General features: G+C 35.7%; 1 protein-coding gene across 1 annotated transcript in view; it reads right to left on the minus strand.

Annotated features, from left to right (window-relative positions):
* CNTN4 (contactin 4) overlaps positions 1–18,769 on the minus strand; it is a 434,888-nt gene that overhangs the window by 276,230 nt on the left and 139,889 nt on the right. The window contains exons 2-3 of the mRNA XM_045530432.1: positions 17,460–17,586; positions 9,829–10,004 (exon numbers count right to left, since the gene is read on the minus strand). Coding sequence (XP_045386388.1) covers positions 9,829–10,004; positions 17,460–17,586 — 303 coding nt within the window. The remainder of the gene's footprint in view (positions 1–9,828; positions 10,005–17,459; positions 17,587–18,769) is intronic.

An 18,769-nucleotide genomic window follows, 5' to 3' on the forward strand; every position in this document is an offset into this window, starting at 1 on the left:
TCATCTCCAGATTCTCAATTACATCTGGAAAGATATTGATACTTTTTTTCCAAGTAAGGTCACATTCATAGTTTCCAGGTAGACGTATCTTTTGAGGGTGACTGTCTTAGCCTGTGAAGGCTGCTGTAACACAATACCACAAACTGGGTGGTATATAAACAACAGAATTGTGTTTATCACCGGTATGGAGGCTGGAAAGTCTAAGATCAAGATGCTGGCAGATACGGTGTCTGGTGAGGGCCCGCTTCTTGGTTCATAGACAGCCATCAACCATCTTCTTACTTTATCCTCATGTAGGAAGAAGGGGCAAGGGAGCTTTCAGGAATCTCTTTTATATGGGCACCCGTCTCATTTTTGAGGGCAGATCACTCATGACCTAATCACCACCAAAGGCCCTGCCTCCTAATATGATCACACAGGGGTTAGGGTTTCAACATATGGATTTTGGAGGGACATGAACATTCAGTCTATAGCAGTTACCATTCAACTCACTACAGCTGGTCAATTAGATTTTCATTAACCATAAGTGAATATATATATGTTCCATAGCACCATAACCTCTCGAATTAAAACTCTTAAGAAACGGATATTGACATGATTGGAGTGATTTTGATATTTTAACCCATTCATAAAGTGCTCCTCCTTTTCCCCTGAATGGTGACACTCAATTGTTGACCAAATCTCTAGTGTCTAAACATTAAACTTAAAAAACAATAAAAATCATTTTAATATTTATTGACTGAATTATTAGTTCACAACAATGAAACAAAAAGGAATGATACTTTAGTAACTTGGCTGCTTTTAATTGCAAAGTATTTAATTGCAAGAACAGAGTATTAATTGCTCTTCTTTAACCTCAGTATTTTGTTAAAGACTTGTCTGGTCAATCCTACTTGGACCCCCATCACGTCTTGTTTGCCAGTTTGATAGGATGCTCTTGAATTTTTAAAAATCTCTATGCTTCATTGATTGTCTTAAATCACAAACTACTTTTTGTTGGTCATACAAAGCTCAAACAGCACTGCAGGATGACTGAAGGGAGAAATACCTAATCAACTAATAACTACACCTCATAGCATCTGCCCTTCAACAGTTCTTAAAGTTTACATTACGAAATTTTCAACAGACACCGATGGTCACCATTGATATCTTTTTAGAACACCACTACACTCAGTGGCAGAAACTACCTACTAAAAGCATTATTTTAAAATCTCACCAAGTTTTGGTTTGAATCCTGTTCAAATGAAAAATAATTTACTTTTTTATTGAAGATCACAGTCCTCCACTGATGTTTTCAGTTGTGCCATTCACATGTTCTTAAAGTTGACTAAGTTTTAATTGATCTAAATATTCATAAATTATTTATGCAAACAGTCATCTATTAACATTTTACTGCTCAGAATCAAAACTCTGTCTATGTAAACAGTCTTCCTAATTAAAAATTAGTCAAGTCGGTCATGGATTCAGCCATCTATCAAACTCCATGCTATTGTTCTCATTGCACATTTCACTCTTTGGCTATAAAGGTTAAACTAGTTATTGAATATTGAACATTTGAAAATCAGTATCAGTAATGAACATTTGAAAATTACAGTGAAAAGAAGCAACGATCATTGCTCAAAACCCATGTTGCCCAAATCCCTGATGTGAATACCATACAACATTCTCAGTTTAATACGTTCTATCATCATTACCACCACCACTACCACCCCCAGTTAAGAACTCACACAAGGCTTCCTGTGGAAGTCATAAGAAAGATCTTTTTCAAAACGAGTCTGTCTAATCAGTTGCTGTTCATTCATTTGACATTTTCACCATAAAAAATGTTGGCTGCCATTTAACTGATAAAGCTAACTGATATTAACCTCAGAATGGATTGGTTTATCGAATTACTTTACTGTCATAGAACATTGCTCGAGGTCAGAGGAAGGCCAAAACGGAGTGGCTTTTATATGTAAGGTCTCCTTTCACTTATCATCTCCATTTTTCTTTGTCTTTCTTTTTCTTTTTTTTTTTTACTTTCCCTCTTCTATGTCCTTTCGCTTAATACAAGCTCAGGAGGGAGCTATGTAGGGTACGCATGGTGTATCAGTCCAATGTCTTTTTCCACCTTAAGTATCAACAGAGATAAACATAGATGTCACCCACTGTTTCTTCCACAATAACACCACTTTTCCCATGGACAAGACGAAGCCAGTGTCCTATAGCAGGCAGGTAACTGGAGCTTGTTAAATGATTTAATCTTACCATGAGAAATTTGGAGGTACTTAACGTATGAATTATAGTTATTCACAACCTGAGATGATGAATAGCTTAAGTCTTTTGTTTTGCAGATATCAACAGCTATAAAACAGCGGAACTTCCATGAAAAAGGCCCCAAACAATGTTTATAGAGCAATCAGTTTGACAGGCTAAAATCTGGAGTTATTAGCGTATTCTCTTGGATGCTCTTCATAATAATCTACATTTAAAGTGCATCTTTTTCACATGTGGGGGAGGAATGCCAGGGAAGTAACAAACTTACAAAAAAATGTCATTTAGTGCTTGGGGATAAATAGTTTACCAACCACTGTTATTTACTATAAAATATCAATATTCAAAATGTTTTACGGCCTACTTGCAATAAATTGGAAATTTGCATCTTAACTTTTAGAGCAGAAATATTGTTATTAATTATTCTCATTATGGAACCTGAAACCAATTATATTAAAATTAGAGTCACAAATGTATGCATAATTGTGGTATACAATATTATGCTTTTAGCTCTTAACTGTAAATCAACAGTATGATGGCATCAAGAATGCCTATAACTAAAAAATGAAAAACAAAAAATTTATGATGGATGTATTTTCTATATCAAAAATTGTCAGCACAATGAAGAGTCCAAGTTTCTCTACAAAGGAAACATTTTACCAACCACCCAAACCTATGGTTTGAACATAAATTCCATCAGGAAAGTGTAGTTTCAAGTGGCATAGGGGGAACCGTGCATTTTAAATGCCATGTAGGGGCATCTGCTCAGAGTTAGGCAACTTAATCCCCTCCTCCCACTACTGTACCCTTTGTAAAAGTTATTTCACTTCACTAATCCTCATGTTCTTCACCTACGAAATAAAAATAATACCTTTATTTCCTTGGGTGTATTGAGAGCTAAATGGAATAATGCTTCCAAAATGCTGAGCATGATATCCAACAAAGAGTAATAAAAATTATAAGAAGTAATATTTATTAAGCCCTTACTGTGTGCTAAACAATGATCTAGGAGTTTTAAAATTATTAACTTATTACAACTTATTTGTTATTAACCTCATTTTTAGATGTTCATGGGTAAAGAAACTGAGGCAGAAAGAAGTGCTTTGTTCAAGGTCACTAAGTTACAGGAGGAGCCGAATTTGAATCCCAGGAATCAGACTCTGGGGCTTGTGCTCTTATCAACTACATCTAAGCTTTTTTAAAAAATGGTAGTTATTCATACAATGCAGCAATTCCACTTCTGGGTATATATTGAAAGGAAAGGAAATCAGGATGTCTAAGAGATGTCTGCATTCCCATGTTTACTGCACCACTATTCACAATAGCCAGGATAGGAAATAAATCTAAGAGTCTATCAACAGATGAATAGATAAAGAAAATGTGGTACAGTTACATAATGGAATACTATTCAGCCATAAAAAAGAATGAAGTCCTCTCATTTGTGGCAACATGGATAAGCCTGAAGGACATTATGTTAAGTGAAATAAGCCGGGCCCAGAAAGGTAAATATCCGCATGTTCTCACTCATATGGGGAAGGTAAATAAGTGGATCTCACAGAAATAGTAGAATAGTGGTAACTAGAGGTTGGGAAAGGTAGGGAGAAGGCAATAGGGAGAGGTGGGTTAACAGATACAAAATTACAGCTAGATGAGAGGAATAAGTTCTAGTGTTCTATAGCACTGTAGGGTGACTATAGTTAACAACAATTTACTCTATATTTTTTTCAAATAGTTGTAGAGGATTTCAAATGTTCCTGGCCTGAAGAAATGATAATTGAGGAATGGATATGCGAGTTACCCTGATTTGATCATTACACAATGTACATAGATATTGAAATATCGCAATGTAACCTATAAATATGTACAATTATTATGTGTCAATTAAAAAGTTTTTTTAAATGTTATTCTTATTTTAAAAAGACAAAACAGGGAAGGAGATAGGAGGAAAGGAAGAAAGGAGAGAAAGGAACAGAGAAACAGTATTGCATAACTTTCTTTTTTTCTTTTCTTTTCTTTTTTTTTTCTTTTTGAGACAAAGTCTCACTCTATTGCCCGGGCTAGAGTGCCATGGCTCAGCCTAGTTCACAGCAACCTCACACTCCTGGGCTCAAGTGATTCTCCTGCCTCAGCCTCCCTAGTAGCTGGGACTATAGGCACGTGCCACCATGCCTGGCTAATTTTTTCTATTTTTAGTAGGAATGGGGTCTCGCCCTTGCTCAGGCTGTTCTCAAACTCTTGACCTCAAGTGATCCTTCTGCCTCAGCCTCCCAGAGTGCTAGGATTACAGGCGTGAGCCACAGTGCCTGGCCATCATAACTTTCTTATACTGAGAACTGTTCTGGGATTTTGCATATGCTTTATAATGTAATCTTCATAACACCCCTAAGAGGGAAGTATGGTTATCCTGCAGTGCTCATGAGAAGCCAGAGTTCTAGAGACATTATGGGACATATAAAATAAAATGGAGCAATGAACAACATTCAATTCCATTCAACTTAGTGAACATAGTATTCTAGCTTTTCAAGCCCACATGCCCAACTATTTTTTTTTTAAATTAAGGATTTGTATCTTTTGTGAGTGTAGAGGTGTGCATTGAAATTTATTTTTAAAAATAAATATCCATGTCTATCTATCGGAGAAAAATTTCTCTGCCGAGTGACCATGCACAATGATTCTCAAGCAGATTTAGATTGGGGTGCTTGGCTTGAGAAGGGGCAGCCAGTGTGATGGGGCTGCAGTGCTTCATTCTGTATAGACACGGCTTCTGAAAACATCACCATCATTAAGCTGTGGAAATAATGTCATCTTCTGATTCAGTTGTCTATGGATGAAGTAAAAGAATATTCAAGTTGCTTTTCTTCTTGAGTAGAGGGGAGGGTGGAGTGGATGGGGATTGGAAAGGCATACTGGAGTTTAAAGGAAAGCTATTCCCAACACTTCACTGAAGCTATGCATCGTCCCAGGCTGACTTTCCAGGAGACAAGTGAACTTTGATGGCGTATTTGATACATTCCATGCAGGAGGATCCTTTTTTTTTTCGTGTGGACTAAGGCCTCCCACCCAGCACATACACTTACAAGGAATTAAGATGCCAACTGTCTTTTGTACAACCTCAAGGTGGAAATGCTTGCACCTGCCTCCAAAGCACGGCAAAGGGCCATCAGAAAGCCCTCGGACTCAGTGGCTCACCTCACTCCTATGCCCCACACATGGCATGAAGACTTTCTAATTCTTATTTTTCATTCATTCAACAATTATTATTGTGAGGTTGCTAAGTGCCAGGCACTGGGTAAATTAGTCAATCAAATTTTGTAGCACTAGATGAGAGAGAAGGACTAAATGGCAGAAGGAGTATTGGTAACAGGCTAAGTGACAGTAGGGAAGTGATTACCGGTAGTTTAATACTGCAGGGGGACTGAAAAACAAAATGTGCTCCAAATTACATTATAATAATTTATGCTTATGAAAATGTCCATATCTCATCAAGAGGGACTTAAATCATACTACCCCTATTTAATCAAAGAAGGATTTCTATTCTAAATATGTTAACTGGAAAAAAGTGGGAAGAGGAGCAGGTTCTGAGAATCATCATCTCTACTTAACTAGAAATTTTAGTTATATGTTTTAATTCAATTTACAAATGCTAAATGCTAATCTTAAACATTGCCAAATTCTTTATACAAAAACAGCATGAAAATACTTTTGAACCATAAAGTAGAAATAATAATGTCTACCTCATAACACTATCGTGTGGATAACATTACACAAAGTATATAAATGAGATTTGAAAATTGTGACATGTTAAATAAAGGTGAAGGGATGTTTTTCTTATAAATTAAGGTGAGTCTGAAGCAGAAGAGAGCCAGGGTGCACAGGAATGGGCGCTGAAACTGGATTTCCTTGGCTTCTCAACTTATGTTACAACTATATAATAACAATGAATAATTCAGTTACTCCAATATTCAATTTCATTTTTAAAAAGATTCAGGCCAGGAGACCTTAAATGTCCCTTTCAGTCATAAAAATCATATGATTAAAAATGAAATATTCTCACTTGCATAGTATAGGGCAGTAAATGTGGTCAAAAAGCAACATTGTTTTTCTTAATGATTATGAAAATGCTTAGAGTAAAAGAAATTAGTAACATTCAAAAGATGTCATTGTCTTGTTTCACCTTTATTCACTGAAGAAAAATATTTTACTCTAACCAATTGAAAATTATTTTTGAATACAAGCCATATCTTTTTTTTAATTTAAAAAGGGTAGGAGAATAAGTCTACAAACTATAGATTGATGATCAAGAAGCTGAACTCCAGAAAATAACTAGAATAGAAAGGATGTGGGTTTAAAAATACATCATCCCGTAATTAACCTTATATATATATTTTCTTTGTTTTATCATAGGCACTTAATAAAGGAATTCCTTTATTCATACATATAAAACTGTTATAGATTATGGAGATACGAGGATGGATGATAGTCTCAGCTCTTTTTTAACTTAGGTTCTATTACAGGAGTCAAATAACAAATGAGAAAAAATACATAAACCAAAATCACTCCAGGTTTTATTAAATCCTGATAAATTAAATAGAGGGAGGGTGTTGTTATGTAAAAGTAGAGGGCTGAAGGAAGGTAGGCAGAAGAGGGAACGAGAAATGACAAGAATTGCTTGTTATGTTAGGGTGATATGAAAATTTCCTCTTAGGAGGTCATACTGAAATTGAGAATTGAGGATCATAAGAAGTCAGCTATGTGAAAGATCAGGAGAGAAGCATGTCAGGCAGAGGGAACAAAAGTATTGAGGCTTTGGTGCAAAAAATAGTTTGTCATTTTTGTGAAATTAAAGTGAGACCATGGTAATGAATTTGAGATCTATTCTAAGTGCAGTAGAGGGCATAAAGCAGGAAAGTGGAATGATCTAATTTACATTTTTAAAAGATTACTCTGCCTGTTTTATGATAAATGGTTAAAGAAAGTCTCAGGACGATGCAGAGAGACCAGGTAGGAGTGTATGTTGTAGAAACAATACATCTTGATTTTAGCAAAGCATTAAGCAAAGATTCTCACTACTTTAAAAATAGGGGAAATCAAAGTTTGATTACAGTATATTTGGCTAAATATATAGCTGGTTGAACAAGAGTGTCCAAACAATATTAAATTAAAGGTTTAATCTCATCTTAGTGGAAGTTCTCTAGTGGCATGCTGCCCTGTCCTGGTCAACACGTTGTATGAATTATTTGAGTGTAGACACACTTACCAAATTTTCCACTGACACTAAACTAGGAGGACAATCAATATGTCATATTAAAAAAAAAAAGACTTAAAACAATTTCAAATATGCTGGAACAAAGGTTCACTACTTAGAAGGTGAATTTATTAGGGGTAAATATAATCTTCTGAATTTAGGTTAATATAATAACATGGCTGGGTAGCGCTGGATTAATAGAAACTTACGTAAAATCAATTCTCAGATTTTACATGACTGTATGTTCAAAATAAGGTTACAATATGGGGCTAGTGCTTTAAAAAATGAATATTATTAATTGAAAAAGAAGTTCACATCATGGGATACTATTATTCCCAGCGTTCTCTACAAAGGTCAAGACACATGTATGGAATTTCTACGAATGTACACGTGTGCATTTCTATAAGGCCACAATTTAATTGATGAATTAACATAATTGAGTGTGTTGTGAAGAAGACGGCTACGGACTAAGTACACAAAAAAGAATTAAAAGGAAAAAAGAATTATGGGACAAGAGACATGATCATGTTTTCACATATTTGAAGCTTAACTAGCATCATACAGTAAGAATTGGGAGTGAAAGTGATAGAAATTTGGGCATTTGTCTCAATTTTACGAAAGACGTCAAACTTGTTTTTGTATTTTTGAACAACTAGAGCAGTCCACTATGGGTCAGGATGTTTGTGCTGAATAGGTGAACTCTCTGCCACTAAAATTTTTCAAACTGAGTGAGTTTCAGCCAAGGATCTTAAGAGTAGTGGGAATGCCTACATCACACAAGAAGCAGGATGAGCAACGTGGATTTCAAATAGTGGCCCTCAGGCCAACCCAGTGCAAAATGAGTGGTGGAGCTCAGGTTAAATAAACTATTTTAATATCTAAATGACTGTTGTTAAATATGAGGTTCTATTTTTCTGATGTTTTGGTAGGATAATCTTAAGGGTTGGTAATTTGTTTTTTAAATGTAAGTTAGACAAATAGAAGTTTGATAATGCTATTTCCATTTCCATTTTTTGGTGTTACTGTTGTTAAAAATTTCCTACACTACGATAACCAAAAATCAAAGACTTAAAAGGTTTATTGAATACTGAGATTTTTTTCCTACCCTGAAAGTTCATGATTCTGTGATTATTTCTGAAAATGAATGCAGCAAAATTAATTTGTCATTACTAAAAAATAAATATAGATATGACTTGGATTAAAATAAGAGAAATAAACACTTTAGTTTTTTTGCACTCAATCACACATATTATCCTCCTATTATTCTGTACACCGAACAATATTTAGAAGATGATCTCAGGAGACATTCACAAACAAAATAATCCTGGAATCCCATATATATGTATAATACTTAGAAAATTCATTTCTCAACTAATAAAAATGCCAACAAACGGCAATAATAGATTAAGCACTGGATTTTAGGTGTATTTGATGTTGAGTTCCCGGAGAGGATTTTGTTAATGAGAATATTCTACAGTGTTACTGCCAACAGATTTTGTAATTATGAAACCTTTGACATTAATGCACTGCTATATGAGTTGGGATTTCACACAAGGAGATATACAGTCATATGCATATATATAAGCCCCTAAAAATGTAGCTGAACATCGATCCTTAAAAGCATCTATACTCAAATGTGTGCTTACTGCTCTTGCCTGTACATTTTATTTTCAACCTGTTATTTCTAAATTCCACTTTCTTTCATATAGTCATGGACTTTTATTAAATAGTGGTTTTAAGAAATGGTAATTTGTTTTTTAAATATTCTAAACTGGAAATACAAAAGGTGGTTAACACTTCGTTTCTACTTTTTGCTATTATCATAGCTGTTTTAAAATTTCTTCTACTCTATGAAGTAAGAAATAATTAGAGAATTATAGGATTAATTAACTACCTAGGGTTTTTTTCCAACTCTATGAGTTTTATGGTTAAAGTGCTTCACTTATTGACTACTAAATTAACTGCAGTTCAATTGTTTGCTTATACACATTCTATTTAAAATATGTGTGTGTGTGATTTGTTGTGTACATAAATTTATACATGTATAAATTTCAGTGTGTATATTTATGTGTATAAAGCATATACAACCAAATTATTATATAATCAAACTGTCGATTCTTACAAAAGCAGAAGCATATCTCTTCCCACTTAGATTTACAATTTATCCTACAAATAACTTATTTCTCAAATACGATGAAAGGATAAAGAAGATCATATATAACATATTAAAATCTGTTGGGTTTTTAAAAAGAGACTGTTTTAAAGCTGTATTGGTACATTGGTACAAAAACTCAAAGTAACATTTGCAGCATGATATAGTTGCTACTTACAAGCAAACTGAAGCTTTGCTTCTCTGCTAACAATTGTTCCAAACGAGTTTGTTGCTATGCACTGGTACGTTCCAGCATCTTGGGTTTTATTGGGGTTATTGATCAACAAGCTGCCTTCAACAACACTGTAGCGGAAATCCATACCAATGTCAACATCTGTTCCATTTAACTTCCACCTATAGTATAAAAATGCCAGTAGATAAAGCCTTGTAATATTAATCAATATTTCTGAATTGTCTAAAATATATAAAAACTATAAACAGCATGGAATATCATTTTTAAACCATAACAAAAAAAATTAGAAATGCTCTACTCAGCAATGGCGACATCTTAAATGCTAATGGAAAGAGGATGTTCTTTAAAGTAAACAATGATATTAAAATGTTAACACCTGTTTTCGTGTTGCTATGTTGCTACAACACTTCACTTTTTTTGGTGGGGTGGGGGACATAGATTTCCCATAGCACCTTGTATAACTTTCTTCAAATAGGGCTCCTCAGAAAAAGTCCTTTTTCTAGTTTTCAGTCATTCTTTAAATAGGCCCATACAGACAACAGAATATACCATTTGCAGGTAGATTGCTGAGTATTTGATGAAATTGAAGCAGAGTTGCTTTGATTTTATCCTTAATATGACTGAAATGCCTGACTGCAAAGCAGAGGAACTCTATCGACCTAGAGCTGTCTTAGGGACCAAACTCATCTTCACCATGGATCGCTTTGAAGCTCTCCTTAGCCACTGGCACTCAAACATCAATCAACCCTCCCAGTAAACTGCAGATCAGGCCACTAGGTAACCCAGGCAAAGAAAGATTTTTGTTGTCCTTCTGTTTATTTACATAGATCACCTGTGTATCTGACAATAGTATTTAGCACAAAAAAATTAATGTTTGCAGGACTCAACACATTTCAACAGCAGAGCTGACTTTAGTGATAAGATCTACATTTTTGTTTGTTTTCATAGCCAGGAACATTCCAAAAAGTGAGAGCTTATCTTAACCAAATAGCCTTACCAGGAAGTCATTTAAATACTTAGGAACTTTTGAGCTAAGATAATTCAATGACTATCTATCTTAATTTTTACCCTCACCCTCCACAAATCATACACAGAATATCAGGTAAGGAAAATAGCATAGTTGAAGTTTGTGTATTATCAGGAGTCTCCCCATAGCATTCACCTTGGAAGACCAAAAAGTAAGGAAACACTGTAGCACAAAGGAAATGGATCCACATCTATAGCAGGTGTAAAGAATGAGAGACATTCATTTTATCTCCTCAAATAGTAAAAAAATCACCATTTAAATATTTGTGTGTGTGCACATGCACACTCATTGTGTATCCTCTTATAATACTCTAGGGCATTATGGTTGTGTGTGCATAATGTAAAAGGATTTAAATGGAAAAAGTGCAAGCCAGTTAGTTTCAAGATTTTGGATATCTGGTATCCACGAAAGCAAATATATAGAAGAGTAAGTCTTTGCTGAACTCCTGACCTCAAGCAATACTCCCGCCTTGGCCTCCCAGAGTGTTAGGATTACAGGCGTGAGCCACCATGCCTGGCCAGAAGAGTAAGACTTTCTTTCTGTGGAGACCTCTCTCCCACTTCAAAGCCAATTTTCAACGACACCTCTTCCAATGAAGTCTTCTTGGATAAAACTAGTGAAAATTAACCAAAGGTTCATCCAATCTCCTAGAATTTTCCCTGATCCTTTATGTAGGAATTCTGCCTTCACTGCAGATAATTTGCCTAAATCCCTTATGTATTCTCACATTAGCCATCTAGAATTTAACACGCTCGTTGTGGTCCATAAATACTTGTTGAATTGATTAAATATTTTACTTCTTTGCTGGATATTTTCAGGCATACAAAATTTATGAAGCATGCTAGCACACCACAGCAAAGCAGCATATGTTTATTCACATCTACGTCTTTGAGATGTAAAAATTTAGAAACAAGAGGAGTGAGAAAGGTGGGCTAGAAGCATGAAATAGGAGATAGCTCTTTATGTGTTTGCTTATAAGAAGGTGGGTATTAGAAACTGACAATGTTTTTAGGCTCCACAGTAATTCTCTCTGTGCTCTGACACAGACAAAAAAGTAATAAGCAATAAAGAGAGAATAGCCGGGTTAAATTCTAGCAGCCCTATATGCACATGAATCTCTAGAACTGACTGCCTACCCTAGACATTTTTTTTTTGAGTCAGCTGATCACGTCTCAGCCATAACTCTCACTTCAAATGATAGTAGAGCAATTTAATATGACAAATCTAAGAACTCAAAGAGGAAATTGCAATATAATATGAGCTGCAAGCAGAGTGTGGAATTTAGGAATGGGACCATATAAGTCTTTTTAGAAAAGTGGTTGTGGGGACAATGAGAACACCTCTGCAGGTTTGTCTACACTAGTCATCTCAACCAAAATGCCGTGCAGAAAGTCCATTAATCTACTTTACTGCCTGCTTTTACATACAAATAGCAGGAAAAGGGATTATTTAGAAAATAAAGTGCTGTCTGTGAAATGCAGTTGAGTCTCTATTACAAAGCACTATACCAAGTTTTATTGCAATGCAGTCACTGTTCATTCCAATTGAATGTGGATTGCATTGAATTCCTTATCTCATTGCATACCGAAATACTCTTGAAACATTCACAATTCACTTTCAATGTTTGAGGAACTTTTTAAGTATTGGTAACGTAGAGGCAATGCTCATTTGAAGCCAATAGAGATTTTCTCAAGGGCCAAGAGAAATTTGTGAGTCTCATAAGCTGATTTCTGAATCCCTCGGGGAACCTCCACCCAACTCTCTCCAGAGAGTGGGGTTGTACACAACCAAATACTGACACTGTGAAACTCTGGAAGGCACAGTTTTGTGGCTTTGCTGGGAAGGTATCTATGGGATCTGCTGTAGCTAAACCCTCTTTCTTTGTTAACTGTTTCAACTTGGCACTAAGGGAGAGGCAGGGCCTTTGTGACTTGGAATTTGTTTTCTGACAAGTCAGTTGAATATAAACCTCACAGCAAAAGTACTCCAACCAAGTACTTGAACGTTTCTTTTGTCTGGAAAGGGATGCTGAGTGCATTAAGTAATGTCATGTGTCCTTAGGGAACTTTAATTCAAGGGAAGTTGGTATAAATCAAAACTTCTTAAATTTTTCTGGGTCTGGGTCAATCCTTTCAAAATCTAGGGGCAGGAAACAATGAAAAGAGAAGGCTCAGTAGAGGGAAAAAACACAAAGAAGAGAGGTCAGTTGCCCTGTCTGAGGGGAAAACCTAATGCTGAAGATCCCCATGGAGAGCTCACTTTGGAATTTCTCCTACTTGTTCTTCCCCCTCAAAGTCAGCCTCAAGACTGAAAAAGTTCAGCCAGAAAGGTGTTTGAAAATACCTGATCTCTCCATTCTTTCTCTTGCTCTTTCCTTCAATAAGAGGGACTTTTTAGCTCCCAGGTACCAGTCTGCTATTATGTTACAGGGAAACTGCCCAAGGTATAAAGACAAGCAAAGTATGCTGCAATGAATTGCTAGTGCATTTGATTAAAAGTTTTCCTCTCAGCTTTTCCTGGCAATCTCTAAAAACATAATAGGTTTCTGTTCCACTGCTTGTTTTAAATAACAAGGCAAGCCCTATGTCTAGAAACACAATGTTACAAAAGCAATGTTAATTAAAGGTCACAGTTTGGGGAAAAACAAAGCAGCAACTTGCCAAATTCTGCTGCAAAATTTGTTTTCATTTATGGCTAACATCTGAACTTACACTTGGCTATGTACTGAAAACTGGGACCAGTTAACTCATCATTTATGTATCTAGGAACCTTTTTGTCTCTTGCATTCTTTACTACATACAGTGTTTCAAAATCTCTGAGTTAGCCTGGAGTTTAATATATTACAGGGAGAATAACCATTCTGGCTTGGGCAGGACAGTGCAGGACTGCTGTCCTAGAATAATTACGAACAGTGGCCTTTTACTCTCAAAAAGTGTCCTGTTGGGATGATAAATTATGTATTCACCCTAATTACTGGGTCTATTAGAGGGTTATTGTTTTTTTACTTTCTGGAATGCACTTCCTTATGTCTGTGGCAAAAGATCATTCACCCTCCAGCTAGGTTAAATATCTCCTTTTTTGTGCAACCTTCACTGATATCTGCCCTCCTCATCTTGAATTAGACTTCCTGTCCTCCAGGATGCCCTAAAACTTGATCATCCTTCACTTACATTTACATCATAGTGTTCCATTACTTCCACAGCTAGGCAGTCCCCAAACAATCACACTAGTAGAACATGTTGTAGTTTCTTATCAATCTTTGAATACTTCAAACCTAGCCAGGTGCTTGGTACATTGTAGCTGCTTAACGTAGTGGTTTAAATACTTTTCCTGGGGGACATATTTTTCAGAGTCCTAATATATACCCCAGTTCAAGGTGGAGCTGCTTAGGTTGAATCTGGAGTGGAAATTCTGCTATTCTCCACACCAGGTAACCTTGGAGCCAACTCCATGTACCCCAGAACGCACAGTTTGATAAACACTGGTGAAGTTTGGTGGATGAAAGATGATATGTTTGATTGATGGATGAATGAATGAATGAATGTGTTGTAGTTTATTATTGATTTTGAAGTCCGCTGTGTCCACTTTGATTACAATTACTCCCCTCTCAATGGTTAATTATAATCTTTAATTTGGGCTTTTTCATTCCCGTGATTTTCTTTATGAATTTATCATGTATGTTAGTATCCTTTGAAGGAGTTTAGAACATGTTACCCCAAAATATGCCACGCTGGTATACTGACAATTTTGCGTTAAACGAACTTGGAAAACAGCAAAGGCAAGGAGATCATATGACCTTCATTCTGTTTCTAAAAAGCAGGAGACAAAATTCTCATGTGAAAGATGCCCTTCCTACACTGGAAGGAAAGTAATATTCTTATTATCAAGGACAGGAAGTTAAGACAAAGAAAATTCTGTACAGACCTTGTTAAAATATTTTCTTCTAGGCTACTCACATAATTTAGTTACTTTTCCATAATTTATTACTTTGTCCAATTCAGTATATAAGTGTTCAGCAATAACTGCATCTTTTTTTTTTTTTTGAGTCAGAATCTTGCTTGGTCCCCCAGGCTAGGGTGCCATGGCATCAGCCTAGCTCAGAGCAACCTCCAGCTCCTGGGCTCAAGCAATCCTTCTGCCTCAGCCTCCCCAGTAGCTGAGATTACAGGTGCGTACTACCACATCCGGCTAATTTTTTCTGGCTAATTTTTTCTATTTTTAGTAGAGACAGGGTCTTGCTCTTGCTCAGGCTGGTCTTGAACTCCTGACCTCAAGGGATCCTCCCACTTTGGCCTCCCAGAGTGCTAGGATTACAGGCGTGAGCCACCAGGCCTGGCTGATAACTGCATCTTTAGGTCTTTATTTCTTTATGAAGGCTCCCTTGCCATGTAAAAGTTGTATTAAATAAATTTGTATGCCTTTCTTCTTTTGATCTGTTTTATGTCGAATTTAATTCTCAGGACCAGCTGAAAAAGCCCAAGAGAGTAAAGTTTTGCCTCCTCTAGACCTTGAACAACCACTCCATCTCACCTGCTTTTGAACTGTATAAATAATTATAGAGTATGTGTTCTGCTGTGACTTGCACTGCTTACTCAAACGTATGTGCCTGTGATCCATCCATATTGTTGCAGCTGTAATTCATTCGTTTTTATTACTGCGTGGGGTTACCTTGTATGAAGATACCAGGCTATGTTTATTTACAAACGTACCATGAACATACTTATACATTCTGGATCACAGGGCTTTACTAGAGAGTGCCTGTTTTCTCACTGGCTTTTACCAATTTACATTCCTACCAGCAAAATTCAAGGGTTCTGTTTGCTCTACACCTTCACCAACATACTGCCCTTCTAAATTTCTGTCCCTCTGGTAAGTTTCAAAAAGTATGTCACTTTAGTTTTAATTGTATATTTCTGTTCACTAATGAGATTGATAATCTTTCTATGTGTTTACTGGATATTTGGTTTTCATTTTCTTAGAAGTATCTGCTCAAGTGCTTTGCTTATGTTTCCTTTGGATAACTTGTTTTTTATACTTCGATTTGTGGGAATTATTTAAATATTCTGGATATTAATCCTTTACCAATGATAAATATATTAAAAATATCTTCTCCCAGGTTTTGTAGTTTGTAATTTTGCTTATCTCAGCATATTTTGTTGAACAGACATACTTAATATTAATAAAATTAAATATTTTCTTTTATGACATACTTTTTCTTTCATATTTAAGAAATATTTTCCTCCCCAAACTTCAAAAATATGTATTCCTTATTTTCCTTTTAAAATGTGTTGTAAATTTCACATTTAGGTCTTCTATCCACCTGGAATTGATTTTTTTGTGTGTATGCTGTGAGGTAGGGATCCAATTTTATTTTATCTCTTTAATCATAGTCCATTGTCCAGCATATCTCTTTTCAATTTATTTCTATTATTGTTCTATTATTTATTTCTATTATTGTTCTACTTTACGAAAAATATTTCTGCTATCTATAAATTTGACAGTTAATTTCTCTCAGCATATTGAAGATTCTATCTTCTCTCTCTCGCCTTTTTGCTGCTACTGAGAAACCAGCTGCCAGTTGAATTGTCAGTTCTTTGAAGGTTATCTGTATTACAACAGTGGCTATTTTTATGATTGTCTCTCTGACTCGGTGTCCTGCTATTTCACTATTCTAGATGAGGCTTCATTTTTATTTGTACTGCTTGAAGTTCATTGGGCTAACTAAATCTGTATCGTGGGAGCTTTAATTAGTTTGGAAAATTCTTAGCCTTCTCTTTAAATATTGCCTCTGCCTCATTATTTCTTGCCTTTCTGAAACTCTGATCAGACATGTATTCTCTCTCTCTCTCAATTGTTTTGCTTCATCTCTTTCTGCTGCCATTGGATGGTTTCTTCAGACCTATTTTGCAGTTTATTGATTCTCTTTTCAAGCTGTATCTCATCTGTTATTAAAACCACTCAGACCTGAGGTTTGAAACAGGCAATCGCATGTACTTTACAGTCTCCTGGAAAGGCAAGCTTATTTCTTAAAGGCAAGCTTATTTCTCATTCATATTTAATGTAGAGATGTGGCCCTTGGACCCCAGGTTTACTCTGGGAGGTGTTCTCATGTTACACTCTCTTGTTAGTTAAGTTTCTTGTTGGTTGCTTTGTCCTATGACCTCAGTGCCTGTGAGGCTGTAAAACCCAAAGCTCAGTTCATGTATGTAGTTCATCAATGTGAAACCTGCCTTTACTATTCAGCTTCATTCTCTGGGTTCCAAACCCACTTACTTTTAGACTTCTGAATATTTTATTTTCATACCAGTTTACTGATACATTTTTACATGATGTTTTTTAATTAAAAACATGCTATTAGGAATTGTTAAAATTTTCAATGAGAAGGTCAATCAGAATATTTCATTCCCAGTACTGCCAAAAACAGAGGGTGGGCATTTAACTCTTCATGAAACAATCATCTCCTTAGATTTCTCAGGGTATGTGATGATGCCTGACTAACAGCTATTTATGTAACCAGTATTCTATGTCTTTGTTGATTTTAATAACAGAAACTATATGAATGGAAACACATGCTTTTAAATCAACAAACCTGATATGAGGTTTTGGATTCCCTTTCACTTCACAATTGAGCTTCACTTTTTTCTCCTCAGAATCCAAAGGGAACATTACATGACTTGGCTCTTGAATAAAAATCGGGCCATGCAGCGTGTAGTCATCTGAAACGAGAAGAGACAATGTCCAAAATTAAGAATGTCTTCCAAATAAGAACAACAACAGGAAACAAAACCACAATGAAAACAAAATAAAGAAGTTAACAAAAAATGGTAATACAAAATAGATTGTGTTTCAGCTTCTGGACAAAATTTCCCATTGAAGACTAATATTCTCTGGATTGTTAGGAAGTGAAAATATGGGCTCTCCTATTTCATTTTGATCAGTTATTTTACCGACAAATTCCAGACACAGATTGCTTGACATCTCCCTTTCTCTCCTCTACTTCTTCTTGTTCCAGTGTCTTTAGCTCACCCTTTTACTTTGCTCACATTTTGTGCCTCCTATATCCCTTTTATGCTGCTGTCCCTGTGGAAGCCTGTCTAATGTCACAAAGTTAACATTTTTCTGCCCTGTAATGGGATAATATAATTAGAAACAGGCAATGATGATTTTGTAAATACATTGATAATGAGAAACAGGTCTGTATTGCTAATGTAAATAAAACTTTCCCAATATGGCTATGTAGGCAAATAAAGAACAACTTACAGTCCTGATTTTCAAATCATCTCTGGTGAAGGACTAGTTTTTTTGTTTTTCCAACCCACTATGAACCCATACACGGGCTATCTTGCATAAGTATCACACAGCTGGTGCCACATGTGACTCGGTAACACCCAAATTGATCTATAACAGGTTCAATGATTTGAGTCCACTGATGATGTGCTTGGATGGCCCAGCAATGTCAAAGAGCTATGCATTTCTGAATGCTTTCTCTCAGTAAGGAAAACTGTATGTATGAGACTTACTTTGTTCCAAGACTGGAATAATCCCCAAACCATACTATAAGTAGCAGTATAAAGTACATATGTTTCTAGACTATGTACACCTATGCCCAGGAAAGTTATTTTCATTTTTCAAAATCGAGTTAAAATTATTTTATTTTTTCCTAGAAGCCTTCTCTAGACCCTCACTTTCTTCCTTTAACCACATAATTTTTAAATTATATTTCTCCATGAACACTTATATTTTTTTATCAAATGCATTTATATCTTTCTTTTCCCTCTTTGGATTGCAAGCTTCTTGAGAGCATGAGTGTATCTTACCCGTTTCTGTATCTCCTGTGGTACCAAGTACAGCAGCATATGCACAGAAGAGGTGATTAATAAGGATTGGTTCTATTGGAAA

Source organism: Lemur catta, chromosome 18, assembly GCF_020740605.2.
Source record: "Lemur catta isolate mLemCat1 chromosome 18, mLemCat1.pri, whole genome shotgun sequence".
In the NCBI taxonomy this organism is placed as follows: domain Eukaryota; kingdom Metazoa; phylum Chordata; class Mammalia; order Primates; family Lemuridae; genus Lemur; species Lemur catta.